Source organism: Neolamprologus brichardi, chromosome 16 (genome assembly GCF_056152115.1).
Source record: "Neolamprologus brichardi isolate AB-2024 chromosome 16, ASM5615211v1, whole genome shotgun sequence".
NCBI classification, from domain to species: Eukaryota; Metazoa; Chordata; class Actinopteri; order Cichliformes; family Cichlidae; genus Neolamprologus; species Neolamprologus brichardi.
In genome coordinates this window covers 32,374,652-32,387,484 of record NC_142119.1, presented here as the reverse complement: position 1 = coordinate 32,387,484, position 12,833 = coordinate 32,374,652, and the positions used below count along the sequence as shown (strand labels likewise).

Sequence of the window (12,833 nt, the reverse complement as noted above, 5' to 3'; positions counted from 1 at the left end):
CTCATCAGTGCGCGCTCCCGACGCAAGGGAAAAATTCTACCCTGGCACTCCGACACGCCCACGCATGATGTTAACCACTCAGTTCCTACTGTGACAGGTCCACAGTTCATCCCGATCACATTACAATAATTTAATAACATATTATTAAGATACAGAAAACTAGATCCAGCTTAACAAAAAAATAGTCCACCGAGACCAGTGTAGAGCTGTGTTGGTGCGGGAGGCTTTTACTTTGAAGGGCGTGGCAGGAAGCGGTGGTAGGTTTGATGTGGAGAGCTGAGAGGAGCCCGTCTGCGTCACAGTGTAAGGAGAGTTTCTGGGAGCTGCTCGTCTTTCTCCGAGGCTGTGGAAGCTCCGCTCCGGGCAGACAGGAGGTGAGTGACCGGGCAGAGGGCCACCGAGGCCGGCCGAGCATGTCCACGACACCGCTGTCAGTGTGTGGCTGTGTCGGTGTCCGCAGGGAGCAGTGACCTGCGGGCACTCCGGTGCCAGTTTATGGTGTTTAACTACCGACTAGTACACACCAGCAGGGGCCAGACTGTGGAGCGGACACCGACCAGCCGCGTGAAGTAATAACAACAACAATGATAATAATGATAATAATGATAATAATAATAATAATATTAATAATGATAATAGGGATAATAGGGATAACTGACTGATCAGAAAGTAAGTCAAAGTGTCCGTGGGTGTCCGTGGTCACTGAGACTGTGTGTTGTTGTGTTATTATTATTATTGTTGTTGTCGACCAGTCCAGCATGCAGGGTAACTGGGAGGCTCCAGCCCCCTGTGACCCTGACAAGGATCACCAGAAGTGATGGATTATCGCTATTGCCACTATTATTGTTGTTGACTGTGTTGTGTGTTTTTCACGTGTGGTTTTTCAAACACCATACAGTAAACCTTTAATGTCCTGGTGTGGAGAGAAGGTGCCAGACTTGCTGTGATGTCATCATTCATGCTTGATGCAACATGTTGACGATGTTGCCCAGAAGTCTGAGAGACAACTTTTGTTTCCTGCAGGCCTGACAGAAGCTGCTCTCACAGCATTGATTATAGATTATTGATTATTGGAGCTGCTGTTTCTGTGACCTTCGGCGGGTGGAGCGTCCTTCCTCACGCCGCTCTGGGCTCTCCCGGCTCGGGGACTTCCCGTGATGCTCTGAGCGCTTCCTCTCCCCTCTCTCGCCGTTTGCAGTGCGTCGCTAAATGTTGTCTTTTTTGTGTTTCATCCTGTTTCCCTGCTCTCTTCCTGTGAAAAGGGGTTTTTTGTCACCGCTGTCTGATGGTGGGGGTTTTCTGTCTTCAGGATGAAGCGGCTGCAGTTGGGCAACTAACTGAGTTTATGTTTAATTGACTGAAAATCTTTTCTCGAACTGAAACAATCCGAAACATTACAATCGTCTCGTCGATGACATGTAAATGTCGATGATGTTTCGCTGCAGCTGGACCGCGTGGTGCTTCCTGGCTCTCAGCGCGTTTGCCGACGTGACGATGAATCCTGCCCACCTGTGACGATGGCCTGTCTGCCTCTGCTCCTCTGCCTCAGCTTGCTGCTGCACTCAGGTAAGTCATGTAAAAGCAATCAGGTGTTCAAATACCGTCCTGCCCCACTCACACACAGGCAGTCAGGTTTACTTTGGATCCTCGTGACTCATCAGATTGCCTCACATATTTTCCCTTTTCTTCCTCGCGCAGAGCTCGCTCACCCGCCTCCCGCACCTGTTAACCTTTGTGTCGACTCTCTGAACTTCCGCCACGTCCTCCGGTGGAAGCCCGGCGACAACACGCCCCCTGGGACAGAGTACGGGGTCTTTGTGAGGTAATTTGTCCGCCATCTGTCCTCTCAGCCTGGTAACATGAAGACGATGGTGCTCACATCAAACCCCAAAAAACCTCTGAGCTCTGTGGGTGATGTAGAAACACAAAGTTCAGACGCTTGAAGGATCAAGTTAAAGCTCAGCTGTGACTCCAGGCTTTTATTAACACACACTCACACACACACCTGAGATAAAGGACAGGATTAAACACCTGTAAATAAAAGTGTTGCATCAGCTGCGTGTTTTTGTCAGATGCTTCCTGTCGAAGTTCAGAACACAATATTTTTTCTAAAGGAGGGTAAAAGTCCCCCCGTAGCCTGCTGGGAAATTCCACTGTTGCTTCTACTTTTTTACCAAAAGAACGATTCAAAAATAGATTTCCTGTTTTATTTTGTAACTCACACAAGTTTGTCTGCACTGTTCTTCAGATAAAAGAAAGAAATGAAACAATAGAATTATTTCATTTTTAATTATATTGTAGTTATGCAGTTATACAAAGTTAGTTAGTTACAAGTTTTTTTGTTCATATTTTATAAAATAAAAGGAAACAGCTTCCTTTTTGCAGTTTATCCAGAAGAACAGATTTCATGGAGACAGACGTTCTGGTCTTTAGACCCGGTGTCGTGTCCACGTGTGACGACATCAGAAACATTCGAGCCAAACTCGTCGTGACATGGGAAACATAAGCAGCTCGTTCGTACACGTAAATAAAAAGAGTGTGTTGTGATCGTGAGACGATGGAGGATCAGGTGTGTGAGTGGGGGCGTGACCTCCATGCAGGTTTATGATGTGTGGTAAACATGAAGCAGCCCTCCCTGCTGCCTGTGATGCGTGCACGGCGTGCTCTGTGGGACGATGAGCCGCCGTCTCTGAGTAACTGCTGCACAGAGATCAGCTGGTCCAGGCTTCAGGGAGCGCTCCTCTCAGGCATGGAGGAAACCCCCTGATAACAGACGCACACAGCCTCGAGAGCTTGAACACAGCTTACAGCTGTTTTCCATTTACGCACGCACACACACACAAAGATATTCTAGCACACAGATCGTGGTTATTTTGGAGTGCGTGGAGATGAAACAGGAAGTGAAAGCAGAGCGGCGTGCTGAGGTTTGTGGGGACCTCTTCAGCCTAGGGTCACCAACCTTTTTGCCCTGAGAGCTAATTTAAGGGTACTGAGTAATCCGAGGGGCGACGTGTCTGACACAAAGTTCACCTTTAATATTCTTTAACCTTTAATCTGCTCACGTTTTCAGTCAGCTTCACTGGCTCCTTCTTCTTCGTTGGTGGAATATCTGCCTGGGCGGGGTGCTTTCTCTCTCCTGGGTGGTTTGTTCACAGAGAGCAGCTGGGATGGCTCTGACGCGTTTCAGTTTCAGCACTCATCGTGAGGGTTCGCTTTACGTTTGCAAGGTTTAACATGCTTACACTGAAACTGCTTGTGGCTTCGTGTTTTTCAGCTAGTTCAGAAACTGTGCTCTTCCTCATACAGCGTCCTCGTCACCAAACCACAGCCTGTGGGTCCAACGAGTCTTTATTGTCTTTAGGGCTGCCACGATTAGTTGACTAGTCACGATTACGTCGACTATCAAAATCGTCGACGACTGATTTAATAGTCGACGCGTCGTTTAAAGCTTTGTAAGATCACAAAAGACGCAGGAATAAGTAGTAGGATTTAAGAGTGTAATAACGGACTGAAACAGAAGATGGCAGTACTGCATGTACAAGGATGCCAGCTGCCGTTAAACCCCGAAGAAGAAGTAGCTCTGTCCCAGAATTCATAGCGCGGCCCAGTTCATTTTCTAACAATGGCGGCAGCTAGTTAGTTTTAATATTACAATTATTATTCTTTCTGGGTCACAAAATAAACGTTTAACATATTTTCAGGCGAGAATGTAGCTGTGTAAACCTCAAATATCTGCTCAGTTTGTCAAGACACCACATATTTTCAAAAGCGTTCCGACGATTTCGGAGGCGTCTGTTACCCACTAGCTCGATAGTTAGCCGGGGGCTAGGCTCACTAGAGCCGCTGAGAACACCGGACTCCATCAAATCGTTTTCAAACCCACCGCCGTCTTTCGCTACTCGGGTTAAACATATATAAGTCACTTAGATAACTTAAAAATGTTATTGTTTGGCTTTTTTTTAGTATTTTATTTGTTCCTGAGTAAATCTGTTTGGCTGAGATTAAAGTTATAGTTTTTACACAGCTGAATAAATGTCAAGCAGACAGCTGATTATCAGAAGTGTGAGATGCTCGAGAATTTACTCCGGTGTCCTGTTATATTTTAGATAGCAAGGAGTTAATTAAACTTCACCAAAACAATCTGCAAATGTCATTAAAATTCAATAAACTATCATCTTGTCTTTATTGTTAGTTAGCACATACCTTAAACACTTAAAGCTGTAAGCTAATGATAGTTATATAAGAGCAGATGCTGTTGGTGCAATAAGCTGTACGTTTTATGTCCAATGGATGATGATCTGATTAGTTGACTAATCGCAAAAATAATTGGTGACTAGTCGACTATCAAAATAATTGTTTGTGGCAGCCCTTACAGCTAAAACGCAGCAGCATCCGGCCGCCTTCCTGCATGTCTTAGAAATGATTTTCAGGTTTCACTGAGTCTTCAGAGCCGGCGTGCTGGCTTCATGTGAGCCAGATTCAGGCCTCAGATGGGTTTCCATCAGGATCTGAACGAGCTGTCAGAGGGGATAAAACCTGTGACACGTGGTGCATTCACTTTTCCTGTTTTAGCTCTGAAATATTGGCGTTGTGTCATATTCCTGTCTTAAGCACCCTGAATGCATCATCTTTTATCTGGAAACACGTCTACAGGCCTCAGCAGGTTAAAGGTCACAGCCTCGACAGCACGGCTTAGGTTTGAAAAGCTGCGTCTGAGCAAAGCAGCAGACTTCTGAGCTTTTTAATTAACATCTAAACTCCTCTCTTATTCATGAATGGTAACCTGACAGTAAACGTCCAATCAGAAATAAGCTTTCGTTTGAATCTAGGACCAGCTGGATTTGAGACATGAACAGCTCATCGTCGCTGTTTGAGCAAACAGTCATCACACAAAGCAAATGTTTCTTTTACGTTTTTTTTCCTTCTGATCTAAAATGTTCTGTTTGTCGTTGTTCAGTGAGGAAGGGAATGAATGGGAACAGCAATGCAACATACCAACGCAGCCCCAGTGCAACCTAACATCTGGAACATCGATGCCGCTGATGCTACCAGAGTGGGAGTCCCAGTATTACCTGCACGTCAAAGCGTTCTTCAACCAAACCTGGTCTCCAGAGTCCGAAATAATAGATTTTGTCCCTTACAAACAAAGTATGTCAGTGAGAGTGTCTTCTGGGTTTCACACTGGTGCATTTGGATTTAAGTGTGTCCCACAGTGTTAGTGAGATTACTTTGTATTCAAAGATGTCAGCTGGGTTTGGTTCAGTGTGTCTGTGACTCACCTGGTACTTTGCAGGTACACACAGTAACTTTACCGACTCAGTTACTCTCTAATAATCCAGATGCATCAGGCTTTGATTGAACTAAAATCTCTGGACTTTGAATCTTTACCAAAAGGTGACCGTGTGTTTTCTTCTGTTTACAAGCTAAATTAGGTCCTCCAGAGGTCTCACTGGTCGGATATGAAAACTACATCCACATCAACATTTCACTGCCTTGGACTGATGACCTGCCAAACTTTCCCGGTATCCAGCAATATTACGGAGCCAGTTTCAGAGTCTCATTTCGGATCGGAACCGATGGAGAAAATGGGGTAAGACATCAATTTCATCCCAACATCAACGTGCTGATTTAGACCTGCATCCATCCATCACATGGGCCTACAGGCCGGTCAGCAACCTCTCGCCATCCTGTCCCTGAGCCAGGGGTCGCTGACTGGTGTCCAGGCGCGGCTGTAAAACACATACAGTACATATACGATATAAAAATGGAAATGCAGCCAATCACAGCAGGTTTCTGCCTAAAAGCAGGTGTCGGGTTGATTGACATGAGGAGACTGACTTTGAGAGTCACCTGTCAGAGCAGGTGTTCTACACCTGGTCAGGCCTCCAAAGGTGCCTTCATGGCCGCGTAGAGGTCAGAGGAGAAAACGATGCTGAGGATCACACCAGTGGGTCGTGGACAAATCCCAGACGTGATTTTAATGACACGTTTCCTCCTTCTTTGACCTGCAGACGCTGGAAACAGAAAAAGAAAGTTTGACCCTTGAAAACTTAAAGAAAGGGGCGGAGTACTGCATACAGGTGAAGCTCAACACCAGAAAACTAAACAAGCATGAGCCGTCTGCCTGGAAGTGCACCTTCACCACGGTGGTGGACCAGCAGAGAGGTGAGCTTACTAACACATGCCAGGGCTGCCACTCTCGCCAGTGGGACTCCTCCCCAGCCACCTGCTCCACCCATCCCTCCCACAGCAGAGCCACAAACCACACCCCTCCGCTGTACTTCGGCTGGTTCAGACGGTCGTCTGCATGGAATAATGTGTGTCTGTGTGTCTGCAGGCCTCACTTGTTTGGTCATCGGCGTCCCGATGGTTGCCATCTTCATCGTCACGAGCTGCCTGCTCCTCCTCTTCTACACGGGAGTCATTTGTAAACTGAAGGAAACTGTGCCCAGAGCTCTAATTGTAAGAAATCCAGTTTCATATACACTCTAACACCTGTGGTTTGAGAGATTTTATAATGATGTGTTTATTTCTGCTGTGAAGTTGAACATCGCCTTCATTTTCATCCATGAGCGTCTCTCACAGGACAAAGTTCAAATACTTTGAAGCTCCACAGTCGTAAAGCTCCTCCAGCATATTGTGATTTGCATTTCCACAGAAGGACCAAAGTCCTTCAAAGGTTAAGCAAATGAGTCAGCTGAGCTGAAAACTACTTCTGTTTTGCCCTGCTGCTCCATGTGTATCTTGCTTCAGTCTTAAATATGATCAACCTATCTCTAATAATCAGGTGTGTCCCACAGGCCTTCAAGCTGGCTGTAGTTAAACCTTTACTTAAAAAGCATCTCTAGACCATCTCTAGATCCTTGAAAGAGTAGTTGTCAAACAGCTAACAGATCACAGTGACTGTCCCCAGAAAACAGCTTTCGCTGATGTGTTTGTCCTGCATACTTAGACGCAGCTGTGACTCGGTGATACTCAGACATCTTCAGCAGAGTTTGCCTCTGTTCCACCTTCTCAGAGCTTCTTTCTCTTCTCTTTGTAGACGGCTCTAACCAAAGGCTACGTCCTGACCCCGCAGCCCACCGTCCCAAATCCCATCTCAGTTACCTCGGAGACCGGGGAGCATAACGATCACACAACATCACCTTCTGCCAACATTGACGATATCTCAGAGGACGATGAGGATGATGATGGCAACATGCACTATGTGAACAGAGCAGTGGATCTCTCCTCGGGGGAGAGCTGCTGCTGTGAGGAGCTGTCTGGCAACATGTCACCGAACAGCGAGCCAACGGCAGCACTGGACGCTGGAAGTTCAAGGTTATTTGCTAAGGTGAAGGTAACGGCGCTGCCTGCAGAGTCTGACGAAGGCCAGGTGGAGACGGAGGTGGAGGGAGCGCAGCTCTGTTTGGTGAAAGAGAGGAGTCGAAGTGGAGTCTGGGGACAAAGTCAGGACGAGGAGGTGACGAAGTCCAAAGAGGACAAGGAGGTGCGGGACATCTCCGGCAATGTCAACCTGTTCTCAGTCACCCTCGCCTCAATGGCTGCACGCGATGAAGATGAGGAGGACGTCACAGGCTTTTTGAAAGAGTCCAGCCTGGAGGGTTTACCTGCCACAGACTCACAAACTGAATCAGATCACCTGACACCTCAAGTATTCCCGACACACACAGACCGCACTGCGAGCAGATGTGAAAGCAACAGCACGGACACGCTAACTGAAGAGGAAGAGGAGGAGTTCTCGCCCTATTTGAGAAACAGATGATACTGATGTGTGCTGCTCTGAGCGTCGATGACTCGCAGGTTCTCCTCGTGTTTGTAGACCAGCTTATTATTTGGTGCTGCAGGTCAGAAGATCTGCAAATGAACCAGCCGGATTTTCTGTGTCCGACTTTTTGACTTGTTTGACTGTGAACATAAAACTGATGCTGCCAAATGGGGTCCAGACACTTTTTAATGTTGTTTGAAAATTAAACATAAGCATTTTAAGAAAATCAAAGGAAACTGTGACATTTCTCTTTCTAATGTTCTTCATTAAATATAGATTTTAATGTTTGCTTTTCTCCTGGTTTCCATTCTCTGTACTTCAAAATTAAGTTTTGGTCATCTCATGCTGGGTCTCCTCTGTCTCAGACAAACTGTTTTTGCTGCAGTGACTTTAAAAATTCTGCTTTCTGATTGGCTGCCCCTTGTAAACAGAAGCTGGCTGGAGCTTCTGAGACGACCATATAAGGGTATACCCTCCCTCTGATATAATACAGTCTCAGGTGTAGAAAAAACTGTCTGCAGAAGAGCCTTCGACTCACTTGTTCATGCATTGACCAGTGTTTCATCCAACATCCATGGCTGGAACAGAAGATACGTGAACAGAAATTAGCAGAAAAAGAATAATGTAATAATTATTACATTTTATTTTTTAATATTTTAAAAAATGAGAGTCCTTAATGATTTTTCCATGCTACCTTATATTGGTGTCATGGGTTTAAAAATTTGACTTAACTCAAAATTTTGATTTAGTAAATTGAAATTTTGACTTGCGTACCTCACAATTTTGGGATCAAACTACCAACCTTCCAATTAGCAGATGAACTGCTCTAACACCTGAGCTACAGCCACTCTGTACCCCATGCTAATATTGTTGCTAGCCAAATCATAATGCTAGTGGATTTCCAGATTACTTCAGCAGTATGACTGTTGACATTTAATAATGTAATCGGATTAAGCAAAGGTCTGCAGTGGTTTGTTGCAGCAGAGTTGTAGCATGAAGCAGGGGCGATTCTAGGATCAGAGCTTTGGGGGTGCTGAGCACCCAGAGAGCTGCCCATCCAGGCAAGGTAAACTTTACTCATCACGATGAGACTTCTTCCCCGTCTCTGTCAGTCCCTGCATCCCTAAATGCCTCCAGTTGTCCCGAGTTCTCTCTGACTGCCTCCTTGGTGCATTTAAACCCCTGTTCCTCCCTGTCCTCATCGTCTGTTGTCTTCATCTCCATTATCAGTCATCATAATTTTCCCCTCTCTGTGCAAGTCTGCAAATTTCTTTATTAAATCATAAGTTTCTTAAATTCATCAAGTCTCTCTGTGCCTGGGTCCTCGTCACAAAACATGACATCACTGTTTTGTACATTTTAACACAATTTAATCCCCACATTTTTGAAAGAATAGCAAAACACTTTTTTGAAAAGTCTGTAACAAAACCATCAAATCTGATAAAGGTTATTTAAATGCTGCCAAAGAAGAATGGATTGGAATAAAAAAAAAAAATACATATCCTAACCTTAATTACTGGGGAAAAATGATAAATGATGCTCATAGTGAGTAAAAAGTAAACTCTGTGCATTTTTTGGACAGAGATTCACTTCTAAAGTGTGTGTATAATACAATACAGATACATAAAAAATACACTCCAAAAATAGAAGAGTCCTTGAAATATACAAAATATTATTAGAAAATGGAGACACTTGGCCTTTGGTACAATGTATACAAAGTATGAAAATATCTTTACTGCAGATACTACTATGGCTCTGCAGATTTTTTCTTTTCTTTTAACCTATGTCGCCTCACCTTGAGGTTGGTAAATCTGTCTATCACATTTTGGTGGTCAAGTCTCTCACGCATCTCTTTCTCAACTGACATCACAGCCAGGTGCTGGAGTCTGCTTTGACCCATGGTCCTTCTCAGCCAGGTATGGAGCTGACTCAAGACAATAAAAGACCTTTCACAGCTACAGCTGCTAACTGGGTTTGTTAGGGCAACCTGAATAACAGTTTTCAGTTTGGGGACGATCTGATTATCCAGAAGATTGTACAATGTTAACATATCTGGAATGGCACCAGCCTCACTCTTGAGCTTTATAAAGTCTTTGGCAACCGTGACTTCCTCTGACTGAAGCTCAATATGGTAATGCAGTGCCAGGGCTGACAACCCAGTTTGTTTTGCAGATTCTGTATAGCAGCTTTAATATAGGGAGAACACAACTTCCAGATTGTATGAGTTGTTTGTATTAGTTGTTTGTCTTTCTTTTTCTTTGCCAGTTAAACAGTTACTGTTTTGCCTGTTAGTACTCCCTGACTGTTTTCTTACCTGGTACTTCCTGATCTTGTACTTTGTCCTCATGTTCCCCTCTTTCCTCTCTCCCTCTTTGGACTGACAATTTGTACACACACACACACACACACACAACAGGAGTTATAAGGTTAATGGGCATCCAGTCAGTTAGCTAGTTAGTACCTTGGGTTCAATATCGGCACATGCACATATGGCAAAATAACCAGTTTCTCTCATTACATTTCAAACAGGACAGTGGTAACAACAGCAGGCTACGGACAATGTTAAGTTTTAGATTTTAAATAGGCTGTATACATTTCAATGAGATCAACAGGGCAGTCAAATATCGCTAATTTTACTACAGAGCAAACATCGTCGGAAAACACGTTTTCAACTAGGGCTGCCACACTAGTCACCGATTATTTTTGCAATTAGTCGACTAATCAGATCATGCATCCATTGGATGTACAGCGTACAGCTTATTGCACCAGCAGCATCTGCTCTCATATAACTATCATTAGCTTACAGCTCTAAGTGTTTAAGGTATGTGCTAACTAAAAATAAAGACAAGATGATAGTTTATTAAATTTTAATGAAATTTGCAGATTGTTTCGGTGAAGTTTAATAAACTCCTTGTTATCTAAAATATAACGGGACACCGGAGTATATTCTCGAGCATCTCACACTTCTGATAATCAGTTGTCTGCTTGACGTTTATTCAGCTGTGTAAAAACTATAACTTTAATATCAGCCAAACCGATTTACTCAGGAACAAATAAAATACTAAAAAAAAGCCAAACAATAACATTTTTAAGTTATCTAAGTGACTTATATATCATGTTTAACCTGAGTAGCGAAAGACCGCAGTGGCTTTGAAAACGATTTGCCGAGTCCGGTGTTCTCACGGCTCTAGTGAGCCTAGCCCCCGGCTAGCTATCGAGCTAGTGGGTAACAGACGTCTCCGAAAACGTCGGAGCGCTTTTGAAAATATGTGGTGTCTTGATAAACTGAGCAGATATTTGAGGTTTACACAGCTACATTCTCGCCTGAAAATATGCTAAACGTTTATTTTGTGACCCAGAAAGAATAATAAGAGTAATATTAAAACTAACTAGCTGCCGCCATTGTTGGAAACTGAGCTGGGCTGCGCTATGAATTCTGGGACAGAGCTACTTCTTCTTTTTGGGGTTAAACGGCAGCTGGCATCCTTGTACATGCAGTGCTGCCATCTTCTGTTTCAGTCCGTTATTACACTCTTAAATCCTACTACTTATTCCTGCGTCTTTTGTGATCTTACAAAGCTTCAAACGACGGGTCGACATTTAAATCAGTCGTCGATGATTTTGATAGTCGACGTAATCGTGACTAGTCTACTAATCGTGGCAGCCCTATTTTCAACACAGCAGGTTACCTCTTGTAATGTTTTTCAGTTAAAAAGAAACACGGTCTGACTCCTACCTAACTATATAAAGAGTAACTGAAAGTTAAATGCAGCTAATATGTCCTGTTTTAAGCCAGGCACTTCCACCTCTGCTCCGCTGCGTCTCAGCCACTATCGCTCTGGTAGCAACGGCGATAAAGCAAGTAGGAAAGAGCCGAGCTGGAACAAACCATTTTGGGAGGGGGGAGGGGTTATCTATACTTTTGTTGTTAAAATGTTCCATCTCAATTAAGTACTGTATGCTTTTTATACTTTTAGTAGTGTGTCCCACAAACAGCAAATATTTTCAAAAAAAGTAAGACATCTTTGGGGGTGCTTTGATTCATTTTGGGGGTGCTGAAGCACCTCCAAAACTGGGCTAAAATCGCCCCTGGCATGAAGGCAGTTTATTCCTACATTAGAATGTAAATGAGAACTTTGTAAGGGCAAAGATGGAGGTTAGCACAACTTCCAGAGGGTACAAAATCAGTTTAAAGGCTTATTTTGAGACAAACCTTCAAACCTTTCAATCACATTTGACTGCCGATGTTATTTGTGTGGTTTTTATGTCTCGGTGACCTCTGGAGTTACGGTTCATTTAGAGAAAAGTCACAGGTATATATCAGCTTTTTGTTTTTTAGTGAAGCAAGAACAAGGATTGATGTACACAACATGGCTACAAGATATGCACTTTCAATCAAATAAATAAAATGAGAACTTACTAAACTTCTTTGTGTTAAAAGGTTTCACTGCATTTTTGGTTTTCATAATCTTAAGGGTTTGAAAATAAGAAATTAAATCGTTATTTTATTCCACCATGGTTTGTTGTTGTGGTTATAACATGACCTGCTCGTGAAGCGCGTACACGGATATTTAAAACTAAATGTAAACCTCAAATCTAAGGAAAATAACCACAAACTATATCACATGACTTCTCAAAGCTACTGGGAGCCTGTCAGGTAAGCGTCCGCGCTTCCACAATATCACGTGATTTCCTATCACCGACTTCCCGCGGTGCTGCATTCATTACCGCCGGTCTAATGAGATCTCGTGAAGAGACGGCGTTATAAACAGTAAAGAAAAAAAATATCTATAGATATATAGATATATATTTGCTACACCCGATTTCAGGGAAGATGTGCCGTTAAATCAACTGTGACGGTATATTTTATTGCGTCTGTCCGGCTGTATTTAATGCTGTGTGTCAAACGAAGTTTACACTTTATGATTTGTCAGACTGGTCAACAACAAACTCAAACCGACCGAGTGGAAAATGTTTCTAAGTGTTGTTGCTGTGTCATTGTTGGGTGTGATGTTGCTTTGATCAAAGGAACGACACAGGAGCAGGAGAGAGATCGGGATTACCG

At 43.7% G+C, this 12,833-nt stretch overlaps 1 protein-coding gene across 1 annotated transcript; it reads left to right on the top strand.

Annotated features, from left to right (window-relative positions):
* The first annotated feature begins 251 nt into the window (after positions 1–251).
* On the top strand, positions 252–9,162 carry LOC102799896 (uncharacterized). Its single transcript, XM_087830260.1, has 8 exons — positions 252–374; positions 1,446–1,566; positions 1,699–1,822; positions 4,958–5,148; positions 5,424–5,590; positions 6,012–6,165; positions 6,338–6,462; positions 7,043–9,162. The coding sequence occupies exons 1-8, from the start codon at positions 267–269 to the stop codon at positions 7,763–7,765; spliced, it is 1,713 nt and encodes a 570-aa protein (XP_087686386.1). The 5' UTR covers positions 252–266; the 3' UTR covers positions 7,766–9,162.
* Positions 9,163–12,833: the final 3,671 nt, after the last annotated feature.